This window comes from Babylonia areolata, chromosome 14, assembly GCF_041734735.1.
Source record: "Babylonia areolata isolate BAREFJ2019XMU chromosome 14, ASM4173473v1, whole genome shotgun sequence".
Lineage (NCBI taxonomy): Eukaryota > Metazoa > Mollusca > Gastropoda > Neogastropoda > Buccinidae > Babylonia > Babylonia areolata.
In genome coordinates, this window is record NC_134889.1 from 3,521,978 (window position 1) to 3,538,959 (window position 16,982).

The 16,982-nt window shown below is 46.2% G+C and overlaps 2 protein-coding genes across 2 annotated transcripts in view; one reads left to right on the forward strand and one right to left on the reverse strand.

Annotated features, from left to right (window-relative positions):
- The window catches only part of LOC143289410 (aspartate--tRNA ligase, mitochondrial-like), a 54,044-nt gene that overhangs the window by 19,397 nt on the left and 17,665 nt on the right, over positions 1–16,982 (forward strand). Inside the window, exons 12-19 of the mRNA XM_076598375.1 lie at positions 1,732–1,885; positions 2,637–2,979; positions 5,056–5,154; positions 6,551–6,804; positions 7,302–7,693; positions 9,000–9,134; positions 12,345–12,587; positions 13,309–13,357. Of these exons, the coding sequence (XP_076454490.1) occupies positions 1,732–1,885; positions 2,637–2,979; positions 5,056–5,154; positions 6,551–6,804; positions 7,302–7,693; positions 9,000–9,134; positions 12,345–12,587; positions 13,309–13,357 (1,669 nt within the window). The remainder of the gene's footprint in view (positions 1–1,731; positions 1,886–2,636; positions 2,980–5,055; positions 5,155–6,550; positions 6,805–7,301; positions 7,694–8,999; positions 9,135–12,344; positions 12,588–13,308; positions 13,358–16,982) is intronic.
- LOC143289741 (uncharacterized) overlaps positions 207–16,982 on the reverse strand; it is a 17,278-nt gene continuing 502 nt past the window's right edge. The window contains exons 2-8 of the mRNA XM_076598827.1: positions 15,170–15,366; positions 12,321–12,605; positions 8,914–9,121; positions 7,355–7,700; positions 6,559–6,810; positions 4,976–5,183; positions 207–3,216 (exon numbers count right to left, since the gene is read on the reverse strand). Coding sequence (XP_076454942.1) covers positions 1,348–3,216; positions 4,976–5,183; positions 6,559–6,810; positions 7,355–7,700; positions 8,914–9,121; positions 12,321–12,605; positions 15,170–15,361 — 3,360 coding nt within the window. The 5' untranslated portion in view covers positions 15,362–15,366 and the 3' untranslated portion in view covers positions 207–1,347. The remainder of the gene's footprint in view (positions 3,217–4,975; positions 5,184–6,558; positions 6,811–7,354; positions 7,701–8,913; positions 9,122–12,320; positions 12,606–15,169; positions 15,367–16,982) is intronic.

Genomic DNA, 16,982 nt, shown 5'->3' on the forward strand with positions numbered 1-16,982 from the left:
CTCTCTGTCTCTCTCTCAAGGCCTGACTAAGCATGTTGGTTTATGCTGCTGTTCTGAAACAAACACACTATGGCTGCCTAGGTGGTGGGGAAACATGGGCACACATGCTAAAGACTGCTCACATATGTGTGAATGTTGGAGATGTAGCACATATATGCTGTAGAAGCAGAAACAAACAAAAAAAGATGGTAATCATCTATCTCAAATCGTTTTGTGTTTGGCCACTTTATTTACCCACAAATACAAGCTTCAACATCACTGATACATTCTGTGGTCTACGTCAGGTATGCAACTGATTTTAAATGATTAAGTGTGTAAAAAAAAAAAAAAAATCATCAAATATGTTGACTAAACAATGACAGTATAAGGACACTTTTCTGCTCACCATACATTGCACTTACATGTCTGACAATCATTAAAACACTGTGACATTTTATGTTGACCAAATAATGACGTTATGAGAACACATTTACACTCACCATACACTGATTGCATTTATATTTTTGTTCCGACAATCATTAGAATAATGTGAGAAAATTGCTCCATTTTTATGGTAAAATTAGAGTGTGAAGTATACTGTGAGAAAATTGCATATTCACCGTCATGTACATTGATGGAGCATGCATTCTTTTTATGTACAATCATGATGTAGAGTTGGCAGCATTCCCACATAACAACACAAACATACACATATGCACAGTGTGCTGTTACAACAGTGACGACAGTAATACTGTCAGTACATTAGTGATGTGAATCTTTTTAAAAAGAAAAAAGAAATCTCCAAACACAATTTCAGTTAAGTGTCTTAAAACAAAAAGCAGCTCCCCCAAAAAACATCAACAACAACAACAACAACCAACACACAGGTAAGTGAATGATAAATTCAACAAACATATCTTAAAAGAAAGAAAGATAGAACATGAAATAATGGATAGTAATAGAGATTAGAATTAAATAAGATGAGATAAAACTAAATCAAATAAGCATATGAGTTTGTGACTATCAACAAAAAACTTGGAGCAAGTGGTCTGTGCAGTGATCACACTCTTCCTTTCACTCTCTCTGTCTGTCTCTACCTCCCATAATATTTTGTGTCTTACTATCACACACTCTAGCGTTAGCCGACCGTTACACCCTGACTTTGGCTCATAACCAATCAGATGTGCCATACTATCGCACACTCTCATTTTTGCCAACCGTCACGCCTTCACTTTGGCTCATAACCAATTAGAATCATTCTTGCTCATGAACAATCAGAATCTCTTTGGCTCATAATCATTCAGAATCTCTTTGGCTCATAACCACTCAGAATCATTGTGGCTCATAACCACTCAGAATCATTGTGGCTCATAACCACTCAGAATCCTTCCCTTCTGTTGGTCGAGGGGACGGCTTGGCCTTGGGGTCAACAGGGTTCTCCATAGCACTGCGGTAATCAGAATCGTGCCGGTGTATCTGCACCTCGCTAGTTCCCGTCTTCACCGTGGCATTCTGGTCAGCGTTCCCTTGATTTTCTTTCCCCCCGTTTTCTCGTGCTGTGTTTTCCCTTTCTTCAGTGTGTCTGCTGCCGCAGTTACCATTGTGCCTGCTGTCAGCCTGACGGTCAGTGTCGTAGGCCTGTCGGTCAGTGTGTCGGTCAGTGTCATAGGCTTGACGGTCAGTGTCATAGGCTTGTCGTTCACGCTGGATGTCCATGAGGTCCTCACGGTATGCTCTCTCCTCCTGTGCCAGTCTCCAGCTCTCGCCTCTCAGGTTCTCGTAATCTCTGGCTCGCTCAGCAGCGTACGGGTCATAGGGGTAGCGCTGGTTGTTGCGATAGTCGGCAGGAGGGCGGGGGTTGTGGACTCGCAGATCTTGCTGTCGGGGAGGGAAAGGGAGGGCGCGGGTCTGTCTGGGTCTGTATCGGTCCTCCTCCTCCTCTGTGGTCCTGACCCTGTAGGGGTACTCAGGGCCGTAGGGGGAGAACCGCGGCCAGGGGGCGGGGTAGGGCAGAGTGTAGTAACGGCCGCTGTCCCGCAGGTACACAGGCCTCACACCTGGAGCTTGGTGCCAGGTGGGGTAGGTGTCCACGTCGGCCCAGCGGTCAGGTCTGGGTTTGAGGTTGACGCGGTGCTTGTCGTAGTACACCCCGTCCCACACAGGGACCAGGGACTGGTTTCTCGGGTAGCGGTCCTTGGGAGGCCTGGCAGCGACCATTTCCGACAGGCTGTGGATCCTTTTGTCCGGGTTCTCCCGTTTGGACTTCCCAGCCTCACCCTTCTCCTTCCCCTTTTCCTTTCCCCCTTTCTGGTCTTTCTTGTTGCGAGCAGGTGCTTGTTCGGGCCAGGGGGGTCTCGGGGGCACCTGCTGGAGCTTCTTCTGGTGGTGGGGTTCCACGTTTTGCTTGGCCACGCTGAACTGTTTGGAGGCGACCCATCCGTTGACCAGGTCCTCCTTGCTGTAAGGGTCTGGTCGCTTGGAGACCCTGACCAGGTCCACCCTGTTCCTGTTGGTCTCCTTTCGACTGGAGTTGTCGTCCTTGAGGACCGGCTGTCCTGGCCTGTCATCACCTCCTGAGGGTTTCTTCCGGCATTTCCCGCAGTAATGACACACCAGACTGGCGATGATGCCGACCACAATGCCAAACCCCCCGATAGAGCCAAAGATGACCATGTACAACATCTTTGTGTTGCACTGGAACTGCCCCACCGTGTACAAGGTGATCAGCTTACCTCTATGCTCTGGCGGAGTCAGGCACCTGTTGGTGATGTTGAGGTCGAACCTCTGTTTCACCTTGACCGAGGTTTTCTTCAGCCACTCCTGCAAGGGCAGCAGCTCGCAGTCACAGTCGAAAGGGTTGCCGGAGATGTCCAGCTGGGTGAGCTTCTCCAGGCTGAGGAGGAGCTGCACAGGGATGACCCGCAGTTTGTTTCCGGTCAGGGTCAGGGACGTCAGGCTGACCAGCGGCTGGAAAGACGTGCCGTTGATGGTCTTGATCTGGTTGTAGCCAAGGTCAAGGTCTTCCAGTGACCCCATGGTGCGGAGCAGCTGGAAGAAGTTGCTCATGCGCAGGGAGTTGTTGGACAGACGAAGGGTTGTGACGTTGCTGAGGAACTTGAAGGTTTCATCGCCGATCACTGACAGATTGTTGTGACGGAGGTCAAGGACTCTCAACCGATCCATCCCATAGAAGGTTTGCTGATCCATTTCGTTCAGTTTGTTGTTGTGGAGATAGACCTACAAGGTTAAGAAAAAAGTTCATTTCATTTTCTGTATAAATACTATCACTTGTATGCTGACAGAAATACCACATAATGTCGGAGGAGCTGACCAAAGACTTGTTGAATATTTCATTTTTTATAAATTGTCAGTTTCAGTTCTCTGTGGTTGTTGATTTAATCTAAATCAAAGATGACAGCTTTGCAGATAGTCACTGTCACAAGAAATGAAATCACGGCATGAACTTTTATTATCACCATGGGCCAGAAGTTGCTGTATGATTTATGAACTTCTCACGACAAAGTGTTGTTGATAAAGAGTCTGGGCACATGCTCATGTCTGTTGTTGATAACAGAAACAAATGGACTCAATACCAGCATCTTCATCACCCCCATCATCATTCACCATCACTGTTACATATAAAATAAATTAATAAAACAAAATGTCCCCAATTGTGTGGCACAAAAATGTTTTCCATGTTGGTTTGTTTAAAGGAGGAAGGTGGAAAAATGGTTAAGACACACATCTGCCAATACAGGGAGCCCGTTTTTACCAAACTTCTCGGAAAATTCTTTTGAATGTATTTTTGACAATTTCAAGATGTTATCTGCTATTGCAGAAGGTTTGCTGCATAGTCCAATTGGACATTTGTTATAATTGTTACAGTTGTTTGATGTTAGCGTTTCCTTCTATATTGTGCCTATGTCTCCCGTTTTAATGTCTTATTTTTTCCAGTGCTCTGTATCTCCCCCCCCCCCACACACACACATATGCGCACACACACATCATTCATCACCCTCTGCCCAATACCGTTCCCACCTCCACGCTCGCCCTTCAACCCCCCCCCCCCCCCCCTTTTTTTTTCTTTTTTTTTTTCCGTCTAATATCACTTAAAGTGGAAGACGTTAAACTGAAGATTACTACTACTACGGGGAGCCCGTGAGGGACTGGGTTCAAATCCCTCTTACGCCCTTTCTCCAAAGTTTGACTAGAAAATCAAACTGAGGATTTAGTCATTCGGATGAAACAATAAACTCAGGTCCCCTATGGAGCATGCACTTGGCGCACTGATAAAGAACCCATGGCAACGAAAGTGTTGTCCTCTGGCAAAAATCTATGGAAGAAATCCACTCTGATAGGTACACGACTATATATGCATGCACTTAACTCTGTCCATACGAACGGCGAAAGAGACGACGTTAACAGCGTTTCACCCCAATTACCATCATCAAAATAGTGCAAGCAGAAGGCTCTTATACTGAAGAGGTGAATGTTGACAAAGAATACCACAATTCTTACGACGGAAGCTAAAGGTTGGGTCATTCAGACACCCACTGGACATCCGAGGGGTCTGTGTAGAGGAGAAGAGAGGACTGGCCATACTGAATGAGTTAAGGTCTGACCATGCATGCTGGGTTATGCTGCTGTTCAGGCATCTGCCAAGCAGATGTGGTAGTGTGTAGTGGTCTTTTACTGCCATTAGAACACTGAATTCAAAACTCAAAAATCCAGGGCTCGACATAGGAAGGTGGGGCCCAGTCCTCTCCTTCAGTCGAAGTCAGGAACCCATTTACACCTGGGTGGACTTTTGAATTTTATTTTGCTTATTTTCTCTTTATTTTACCTCAAGGCCTGACTAAGCACATTGGGTTACGCTGCTGGTCAAGCATCTGTTTAGCAGATTTGTCCAAACGCAGTGACATCTCCTTCAGAAACTGAAACTGAAACTGTTTGACAGACAACAAGAAAAAAAAAACAGATCGAATCCGGCACTCACCTCTTGTGTAGAGGTCCAGCTGAAGAACTGGGTGCGTGTCAGAAAGTTGTTGGACAGGTCGATGATGCGTGGGGATGCAGGGAGGAATGCTCGGTGATCGACACTGGTGAGGTCGTTGTTACTGAAATTGGCCACCAGGATGTCACTGGCCTCCGTGAAGAGAAAGGCGCCAAGAGACTGTAGGTTGTTGTCGCTGGCACTGAAGTACCTGAGGACAGATGGCGCAGGGCTTTGCTGGTTGTTGTTTTTCTTTGAGGTGAGGTAAGGTGAGGTTAGGTAAGGTCAGATAAGAGGCAAGGCAAGGTAAGACAAGAGGTGAGCTAAGGTAAAGTAAGGTAAGGTAAGATCAGGTGAGGTGAGGTGAGCTGAGGTAAGGTAAGTTGTGGTAAGGTGAGAAAAGGTGAGGTAAGGTAAGGTTAGGTAAGGTAAGATAAGGCAAGGAAACTTTTAAAAAACAACAGCAACAGGTACAACAAAGAATGAGGAAGAACACTAATTTCAAACTATGCATGTCCATTGTAGAAGGCTGAGAATTTTGCTCGAACATAGAAATAATATAATTAGATTTTTTTTTTTTTCATTGAATGATGGAAAACACCCACGCTAAACTACACAGTCTACAACAGAGGGCAAGGAAAACTGCAACTTGCAGAAACATAAAAACAACAAAAAGCTGCACACACACACACACAAAATGAAGGACAATATTCATAATTATCAATATTTATCATGATAATACCTACTTCAAACTACACATGTCCAAAATAAAAGACAGGGAAATTTGCCACTTGCAGAGACGTAAAACAAAACCCAAACAAAAACAAACAAAGGATGATGCTATCAACACCGATAATATGTTGAACAACACATGGCCACCATAATAATAATGTACATTTAATGTACATTTACATCTCTAAGAGCTCAGGGCGCTTTACATAGTAGGCAAGGGAACAGGCCAACAGCAGAAAGACGTTTTAACTCCTTGACTGGTAAACTTCTGTCTTATAAATTCAGTATGGCGTGAATTCTAATTGCAAATAGTGCACTCTGCTGACTTTTAAGGGGGATAATTAGTTTTTTTCTGAACAGAAGCAACACAGCGCCAAAAAGAAGAAGTCTAAATAATGAAAGATGACTGGTATCCTGACCCATAAATTCAACCTCATCTCCGTGAGGTGACAGCTCTCAACTGACAAGCTTACTCCACAGCAGTTGTCAAGGGGTTAATAAGACCCCTGACCTGTACAAACGACTCATCTCTGTGAGGTGTCAGCTCTTAATTCAATTAATTAAACCTCTTTCACCGCAAATGTTCCATTTATTCACAAGGTAAGTAGAGCACCCATGTCACTGAAGGGTGACCAGATCATGGGTCTGTTATCCATGAACCTACTGCTCTTTCTTTTCGGTGGTAGGATAGGCCATATTGTCTACACATCACAGGGGAATCCCCAGCTGTTCCAAGACACCACCTTTTCTGTGTTTATACCACAAAGGAATTCCGCACTCTGAATTGACTGGTGGTGAAAGTAAAGGGGTTAATCAGACCACAAAAAGGACGCTGTTGGGAGACAGACACCTACTTGAGGCTGCGCATGTGCGCCATGGAGGGGAGGGTGGTGAGGGCGTTGGAGGTGAAGAGGAGGGACACCAGGTGGGAGCAGTCCCCGGGCAGCACCACGCCCTGCAGGGAGTTGTAGCCCAGGTCCAGGTGCCTCAGGTGTCGCAGGGCCGCCAGCTCCACCTCCCCAGGCTCCAGCAGGTGGTTGTGCGAGAGGTCCAGGCTTGTCAGGTGCTCCATGCTGCCCACTGGAGACCCCTTGAAGGACGTCAGTCTGAAAGCAAGGGAGTGAATTGGAACCTGAATACCTTGGTTTTCTCAGGAGAAGAAATTAAGTTTGAGACAACACGACTGTCACAGAATGTTCACCAATTCTGCCACCCAGAAAGGAAACGAGGACAAAATCACCGGACCATGCACAGCCTGGGGCAACAGAGTGTTTACAAATCTGAGGGGAAAAGGTTTCTTTTCTCTTTCTCTCTCTCTCTCTCTTTCTTGATGCAAAAATAATTGACTTTTGATATTAAACTGAAGAACAGAAAGCGAAAGAAAACACACACACACACACACACATAGATACGTACAGATATGAAAAAAAAAATCATAGATATTTTGTTGTTTCTTAATCCAAAAGCTACAGACTCTAGTCTGCAGCGGGAAACTTTCAGACATTCATTGTTCAGTGAGTGAAAAGATTTCTTCTTTTTTTTGCTTGACAAGAAAAATAAACAAGTGTCAATATCAAACCATAAACTGATAAAGCAGAAGAAGCAGCAGCAGCATCCCCCCACCACCCCACAAAAACTACAGACTCTGACCTGCAGTGGGACATGTTGAGCTCCACCAAGTTGACCAGGTCCCCGAACCCTTCCCCCAACCCAGTCAGCAGGTTCCCGCTGAGGTCCAGTCTCTGCAGAGTGCGGACGTTGCCGAAGGTGTTGGCGGGCACAGCGGTGATGGCATTGCTCGACAGATCCAGCCCTCGCAGCGCCATCAGGGTGACCCCGGAGAAGAGCTCCGGGCTGCTGATGCTCATGTTGGCCAGCTGCACCACCTCCAGACCGGAAGTCTCCAGTGCCATCAGGACGTCCACCACCTGCTGGAAGGGCAGCTGTGGATTCCCTGTCAGGCTGAGGTTCTTTAGCGTGGGCACTGACGTTAGGGCTGAGGAAGAAAATCATCATCATCATCATCGTCATGTATTGTTTAATAATAATTTAAAAAAAAAAAAAAAAAAATTCAGACAAAGGTTTTCAGATACAAATATGCTTTAGTAAATTTGGAAGATACAAGTTAACACTATATTATCATCATATATCTTTTTTATTCAGTTTTTTTATTATTTTTTTTTATAGATAATTTTTTTTATCCAGGCGAAGGTTTACAGATACAAATGTAATTTTGTTAATTTGGAAGATACAAGTTAACACTACATTATCATCACATATCTTTTTTTATTCAGACAAAGGTTTACAGATATAAATGTAATTTTGTACATTGGGAAGATAAACATATATTATCATCATATATCTTTTTTATTCACACAAAGGTTTACAAATTACAGGTATAAATGTAATATTGTACGTTGGGAAGATAAACATATATTATCATCATATATCTTTTTTTATTCAGACTTTCTTCTGTCCAGACAAAGGTTTACAGATACAAATATAATTTGGTGCATTTGAAAGTTAAAACATTACATTACTCTCAATACTAATCATTCCACATCAAAATAACATGGTTAAAACAATGAATATTATTAATTCACATATTTATCATTCTGATGAAATAATGCTTACATAATTAAATGATAAAATAATAATCTAGCAGGAGAATAAGTACTCATCCACAAAATGTATTTTCATATTGCGCTGTGATGCAGTATCTAAGCTTCCCAAATCCAACAGCAACACATAGAAAATAATTTGATAAACACCTACAATGATATAGACACATATAAAAGTATGATAAAAGTCATGAGAAGAACACACACAGACACACACACACACACACACACAAACACACACACAAGGGAGATCTTGTTAACTTGTTTTGTATCAACTTTTTGATAACAACAATAATAAAACGTGTATCGATTTAAAGGAATCGGGCATCAACGTTGGGGCTGAGAGAGAGAGAGACAGAGAACACACTCACACAGACTCAGACACACAGAGGCACACACACACACACACAACCTTGTGGATGGCCCCTATACAGGTGACAGCAGGACAGAATGATGGCATGAGACACCCCGTGATCCCACGTGCCAACCCCCCCCCCCATCCCCACCCCCCCTCCACACACACACCGACTCCCTCCACACACACACACACCCGAGACACCCCCCCCCCCCCCCCCCCCCCCCGCCCACCTTGTGGATGCAGTTCCTGCAGGTGACAGTAAGACAGGTCGATGGCACGAGACACCCCGTGGTCCCACATGCTGGCTGTCTCAAAGGCGTCCTGGGTCACGTTGGTGAAGGCATTGTGGGAAAGGTCAAGGAGGGTCAACTGGGTCAGCCTTTGGAAGCGAATCCCCAACTTGAGGAGTGTGGCGTGGTTGTGGGACACGTTTAGCACCTGTGTGGGACATGTTAGGGACATGTTAAGCAACTGTGTGGGACACGTTTAGCACCTGTGTGGGACATGTTTAGCACCTGTTGGGAATGTGTGGGACAAGTTTAGCACCTATGTGGAACACGTTTAGCACCTGTTGGGAATGTGTGTAACATGCTTAGCACCTGTTGGGAGATGTGAGACACGTTTAACACCTGTCTGGGACACATTTAGCACCTGTTGGGGATGTGTGGGACTCATTTATCACGTGTGTGGGACATGTTTAGCACGTGTGTGGGACATGTTTAGTAGCTGTGTGGGACACACTTAACACCTTTGTGGGACATGTATAGCACCTGTCAGGAATGTGTGGGACACGTTTAACACCTGTCGGGGTCATGGACATGTATATACAGGATAGTACAGGTGTGGTGGCTGATCAGTTACAGTCATACTCCATTTCTGGAGGTGTTCATGCTGGGCATCTTCGTGTTTCCATGACCCACCGAACGCTGACATAGATTACAGAATCCTTAACATGCGTATTTGATCTGCGTGCATTTAAAGACTGAGGGGTTTCAGGCACTAAGCAACTGTGGGTATCTTTATCCATGTATGATAGTCGTGTTCGAATGTGATCCTCATAACAGCAGAGGAGGCAACTGCTGTCCTGACTATATGCGATAGAATTTGATTATTGTGGAGAGTGTCTTGCCTAACTTAGATCCCCCCACACTCTCTCTCAGCCAAGTGGGATCTAGGACAGTCGGCATTGGGGATAGTAGGTACCCAAAGGTCAACTAATCCCCAAGGCTGTAGCACTTAGAGCCGGAGCAATCTTGTCTCCTTCACAACCAAAAACAAAACAGACTAAGCCGTGAAAATGAATTTCCAGTGCAGTGGAGTAACCATTGATCACTTTGCTGTGGCCCAACTAGTTGTAAGCTTGAGTCAGTCTGTGATATAAGTGGAGAGAGGAGGAGGAATTTTGCTTAATGTGCCGTCACACATATCGGTGATTGAAGACATTTTGTTAAAGTATTTATGAATACATTTGAGTATTATCGGTTAGAAGGGGTGGGAGATGTGAATGAATGGAGGGTTGGGGGAAACTGGGCAAATGAGGGTGAAATGAGGGTGAAATTTGAAAAAGAATTTCTACTTTACAGGAAATTACTTAAAGGACTTCGTAAAAGAGAAGTCGTTAAACTGACAAGCGAAACAACTGATAATGAATGCAAAAGGTCAAAAACATCAACGTTCTCAGTCACTTGTGAAGACACACTTTCGTGTACATAAGGCTTCATCAAGCTGCAGTCAAAAATTATATGCTTAATTGTCAGGTTACTAAAGCTTATGCACTTGACATTAGAACAATACTTGGTCTGTAATGAATTTGATAATAGTCTGAGAGCTAAACTGAGAACTGGTATGTGAATCGGACCAAGGTCTGAGAGAGTCAACGAGCCGAGTCATAAGTGCCACGTTCTTTGGAGCGTGTACGTATGTTTGTATGTTTGAGAGTCTGTTGTGTCCGACAATGACCATCAGAACAGCACTGGAGGCACCTGCTGTCTCCCGACCATCTGAGCTAGAATTCGACGATAGTGATTATCATCCCCACTCACTCATTTCGTTTGTCTGAAGATGAGCCCGTGATTCAGTATATCAGTTCTCTTATCCCATGTTAGTCAACTTTTACCGAGATTCTTTTAGTTGTTTGTATCTCTTACTGTTGTGGAGAGTGTTTTGCCCAGGTTACATCCCCCCTCTCTCTCTCGGCTAAGAGGGCTTTAGGACAGTCAGTGTTTGGATGACCCTCAAAGGTCAACTAACCCCTAAGGCTGCTGCAACAATACACCTTTTCAATCTTTCCTACTAATTTGAAAGTCGTAGTTTACAAAAGACTGAGATGGGGCAGTGGGTGTGGGGTGTGCGGTATAGCGAAACACAGGACAGTCGGCGTGGGGGTGTGGGGGTGTGTGGTACAGCGAAACTCAGGACAGTTGGCATTGGGGTGTGGGGGTGTGTGGTATAGCGAAACTCAAGACACTTGGCGTTGGGGTGTGGTGGTGTGGGATATAGTAAAACAGGACAGTTTGGGTGTGGGGTGTGTGGTATAGCGAAACACAGGACAGTCGGCGTGGGGGTGTGGGGTGTGTGGTATAGCGAAACTCAGGACACTTGGCGTTGGGGTGTGGGGTGTTGGATATAGTAAAACAGGACAGTTTGGGTGTGGGGTATGTGGTATAGCGAAACTCAGGACAGTTTGGGTGTGGGGTGTGGGGGTGTGTGGTATAGCGAAACTCCGGACAGTTGGCATTGGGGTGTGGGGGTGTGGGGTATAGCGAAACTCAGGACAGTTGGCGTTGGGGTGTGGGGGTGTGGGGTATAGCGAAACTCAGGACAGTTGGCGTTGGGGTGTGGGGTATAACGAAACTCAGGACAGTTGGCGTTGGGGTGTGGGGTATAACGAAACTCAGGACAGTTGGTGTGGGGGTGTGGGGTATAACGAAACTCAGGCCAGTTGGGGTGTGGGGTGTGGGGGTGTGTGGAAAAGCGAAACTCAGGCCAGTTGGGGTGTGGGGTGTGGGGGTGTGATGAAAAGCGAAACTCAGGCCAGTTGGGGTGTGGGGTGTGGGTGTGTGTGGAAAAGCGAAACTCAGGCCAGTTGGGGTGTGGGGTGTGGGAGTGTGTGGAAAAGCGAAACTCAGGACAGTTGGGGTGTGGGGGTGTGTGGTACTGCGAAACTCAGGACAGTTGGGGTGTGGGGTGTGTTGTGTAGCGAAACTCAGGACAGCTGGCGTTGGGGTGTGGGGTATAGCGAAACTCAGGACAGTTGGGGTTGGGGTGTGGGGGTGTGTGGTATAGCGAAACTCAGGACAGTTGGCGTGGGGGTGTGGGGTGTAGCGAAACTCAGGACAGTTGGCGTTGGGGTGTGGGGTATAGCGAAACTCAGGACAGTTGGCATTGGGGTGTGGGGGTGTGTGGTATAGCGAAACTCAGGACAGTTGGCGTGGGGGTGTGGGGTATAGCGAAACTCAGGACAGTTGGCGTTGGGGTGTGGGGTGTTGGATATAGTAAAACAGGACAGTTGGGATGTGGGGATGTGGTATAGCAAAACTCAGGACAGTCGGCGTTGGGGTGTGTGGTGTTTGGTATAACACAATTCCAGACAGTGGGTGGTGGGGGGGTGGGGTATTACGGCGAAACGAGCACTGACCTTGAGCTGCGGCACGCCGTGTAGCAGGAGGTCGGGCAGCTGGTCCAGGTGGTTGTGGCTCAGGTCCAGAACCTCCATGCCCCCGTTGTCGGCGAACAGGCCGCTGGGAAGGCTCTGCAGGCGGTTGCCGTGCAGGTCCACCTTGCGCAGGTGCAGGAGGCCGGTGAAGGTGCACAGCTGCAGGCGCAGGAAGCCGTTGTGCGACAGGTCCACCTCCTGCAGCTGCCGCAGGTGCTCCAAGGACCCGTTGATCATAGGACCCAGCAGGTTGCCTGACAGGTCCAGCTGAACACAGGTCAAGGGTTAAAGGTTAAAGGTCCTGTGGCCTTTTACGGCCATCGGGGCAGTGAATTCATACCCACTGTGTCTAGGGCTGGCCACAGGAAGGCAGTGAAGTCATACCCACTGTGTCTAGGGCTCGGCACAGGAAGGCAGTGAATTCATATCCACTGTGTCTAAGGCTCAGCACAGGAAGGCAGTGAATTTATATCCACTGTGTCTAAGGCTCAGCACAGGAAGGCAGTGAATTCATACCCACTGTGTCTAGGGCCCGGCACAGGAAGGCAGTGAATTCATACCCACTGTGTCTAAGGTTCGGCACAGGAAGGCAGTGAATTCATACCCACTGTGTCTAGGGCTGGCCACAGGAAGGCAGTGGAGTCATACCCACTGTGTCTAGGGCTGGCCACAGGAAGGCAGTGAAGTCATACCCACTGTGTCTAGGGCTCGGCACAGGAAGGCAGTGAATTCATATCCACTGTGTCCTGGGCTCGGCACAGGAAGACAGTGAATTCATACGCACTGTGTCCAGGGCTCAGCACAGGAAAGCAGTGAATTCATATCCACTGTGTCTAAGGCTCAGCACAGGAAGGCAGTGAATTCACATCCACTGTGTCTAAGGCCCGGCACAGGAAGGCAGTGAATTCATATCCACTGTGTCTAGGGCTCGGCACAGGAAGGCAGTGAATTCACATCCACTGTGTCTAAGGCTCACCATCGGAAGGCGGGGCCCGATCCTCTCGTTCCGCCGAAGTCAGGTACCCATTTACAGCTGGGTGGACTTCTGAATCTCATTTTGCTTATTTTCTCCTTATTTTCCCTCAAGGCCTGAAAAGCACGTTGGGTTACGCTGCTGGTCAGGCATCTGCTTAGCAGATGTGTTGTAGCGTATACGGATTCGTCCGAACGCCGTGACGCGTCCTTGAGTTTCTGAACTGAACTGAACCTGGGTGGAGTGAAGAGAATCAGAGGAAAGTGCATTCCCCAAGGACACAGCACCACACTTCTTCTTCTGCGTTCGTGGGCCGCAACTCCCACGTTCACTCGTATGCACACGAGTGGGCCTTTACGTGTATGACCGTTTTTACCCCGCCATATAGGCAGCCATACTCCGTTTTCGCGGGTGTGCATGCTGGGTATGTTCTTGTTTCCATAACCCACCGAACGCTGACATGGATTACAAGATCTTTAACGTGCGTATTTGATCTTCTGCTTGCATATACACACGAAGGGGGTTCAGGCCCTGGCAGGTCTGCACATATGTTGACCTGGGAGATCGTAAAAATCTCCACCCTTTACCCACCAGGCGCCGTCACCGTGATTCGAACCCGGGACCCTCGGATTGACAGTCCAACGCTTTAACCACTCGGCTATTGCGCCCGTCGAGCACCACACTGAAGTGGGGTCTCGAACCCTGATCACTGGTGAACACTGGATCAGAAGTTCCACGCCTGACCCACTCTGCCTCAGAGGAGAGGAGCGTTTGTTCTTGTTGTTTTGTTGTATCCCCCCCCCCCCTCTCCCTTATTGTTGACGGTAGAAGCGAGGGTTAGGGGCTGAGGGAGCTGCTGGTTGGTAGTGTTTTTGCTGCTCACTGATTGTTTTCAGGTTTTTGGGGGTTTTTTTTGGTCGTGCGATATTTAATCGTTATTTTATTTTATTCTACTTGCATTTGTGTGTGTATGTGTGTGTGTGTGTGGGGGGGGGAGTGCGTGGATGCGACCATTTTTAAATTCCACCACCACCCCCAAAAACGGAGTATGGCTGCCTACATGTCGGGGGAAAATGGTCATACACGTTAAATTCCAGTTATGTCCATATGAGTGAACGTGGGAGTTGCAGCCCACGAACGAAGATGAAGAAGAATCCCACCATTAATTTCAACGTAGCCACATCCCGTCTTCGTTAGATTATAGGAATACGTGTCATCGATACCATCGGCCAATGAGAAGCCAAACTGAGAGAGAGAGAGAGAGAGAGACAGCCAAATCCAATCATACACACAGCTCCAACCAGTGCCTCACCAATACAACCTCTGAGAATCAAAAACACAGACAGACGAACTGACAGACAGACAACCAGAGAAGCACAACTAACCCGTCCCATAAAAGTCCAGATTTATTCCAAAAGGACCCCCAGAGGCACATGAAAAGAAAAAACACACAGGGACAAAAGGCAAACACTATGGCGACATTGTATGTGGCGAGGCTGCACAGAACACAAGGAACGTAGAGTAAGTAAATGAAATGATCCCGAGTTCAATAATTTAGTTGCTGTATGAACAGATAAGCATCTCTTTTAACTCACTCAGTACAGCCAGTCCTCTCTTCTCCTCTACACAGACCCCTCGGATGTCCAGTGGGTGTCTGAATGACCCAACCTTTAGCTTCCGTCGTCAGAACTGTGGTATTCTTTGTCAACATTCACCTCTTTAGTATAAGAGCGTTCCGCTTGCAATATATATGGTAACTGGGATGAAACGCTGTTAACGTCGTCTCTTTCGCCGTTCGTATGGAGAGAGTTAAATTAACACAAACAAAACGACAACAACAACAACAACACACACTGACCTTGGTAACGCGTGCAGACATAGGGGGCACACGCACCAAGCCCCGGTTAGAACAGTCCACGGTGAGGCCGTCATCGGTACACTTGCACCCATGGGGACATCCGGGGGGCGGAGGGTTGGTGGTGGGCGTGGCCTTGCATGTCATTATCAGGCCGGCCAGAAAGGCGTGCATGAGAACAATTTTCACCGCCATCTTGGCTGTAAAATGGCAGTGTAAAGACATCAGCAGTGGTCGTGGTTGTCGCAGTGGGTAGTGACTGTAGCAGGAGTAGTTACCGTGTTACTAATGATGAAAGACAAATAGATTGTGTCTTTGTTAATAACTTAGGTCACTGTTATGAAAAAGGCAACGTTTGTCTTTATTAATACTGAACACAGTTACTTGTACTAACACACACACACACACCCAGATATATATATATATATATATATATATATATATATATATGCACACACACAGAGATACACACACACACACACAGAGAAAACAGAGGAAAGATGGGGGCGGACTGAACGAAGTCCTCATCAAACAATTCTTGGTGGGGTATTTCCATGTCTTTTGACAACAGAAGTATTTTGATACGAACCCCCCCCCTCCCCGCCCCCTTCTCCTCCCCCAACACACATCTTCACTCCCTCACCTCTTTTGCTAAAAGGGGACCATGAACAATGTTATATCCAAAGCATAATTTCGTTACACTTGTATGTCTGAATTCTAGCGAATGCTGACTGTGGACAGCAAGTCTAAACGTATTTTCTTCTTCTTTTTTTCTCTCTCTCTCGTTCTTTTTTAACTGTAAAAGCAAGCAAGCAAGCGCAAGCGCGCGTGTGTGTGTGCGCGCGGGCGCGCATAAACTGGTCAGGGATAATTTTGAACTATATATTAATTTTCAATGACCTAATAACATTGCAACCTTGACCTGAAGTCAAGGTCATTCAGTGACCTTTTTATCAGCTGCCTATGTCTACATAGAGTCTTTAACTGCAAAGTTTATTTTTGAGGACGAGTTATAATGGGTCATCCTCAGAAAATGTTAATGGATTTGACACACATGTGATCTCTCACATGTGGTGGATTTTTTGTGTAGCTCTTTAATAATCCACTCTGACGGGTACACAAAGATACATACATGCACTCAAGGTCTGAAAAGCGCGTTGGGTTATGCTGCTGTCAGGCATCTGCCTAGCAAATGTGGTGTAGTGTATATGGATTTGTCCGAACGCAGTGGTGCCTCCATGAGAAACTGAAAATCAAACTGTGACTGTGTGAAGATTAAGGCCATTAAGCATAATTGTCTAAAAATAAACAAACTTTTTATTCTTATTACTCGAGTCTGTCTCTCTCCCCTTTTCTCCTCCCCCCCCTCCCTCCCTCTCTCTCTCTCTGTGTCTCTCACTCAAGGTCCCCTTCTTTCTCTTCAAAATTAAGACTCACCCATTATTTTCATAATATACGTATATTTGTGTAAATACATGGGCATTTATCACACTCTCACTCTCACTTTTTGTCTCTGGTTCTCTCCCTTTTATTCTTTCATTCACCTTTAGTTTTACAGTGCTTCAAATGTTTATTCACGTATCCACGATTTATACCGTTTTGGCTGTTTTGATATTATGATTTTTTTTTATTTTGTTTTGTTCTTCTTTCTTATTGTTCTTTTATTTTTTTGTTTTGTTTCATCGTTTCCCCTTCTTTCGAAGGCTGGAAAAAATGAAGACAATTGTTTGCCGGCTGACTCTATTGCCCCGACGAAATTCACTCATTCATTCATGGCTGATTTTTAAAAATTAGAGTAACTACATCAAAACATCAG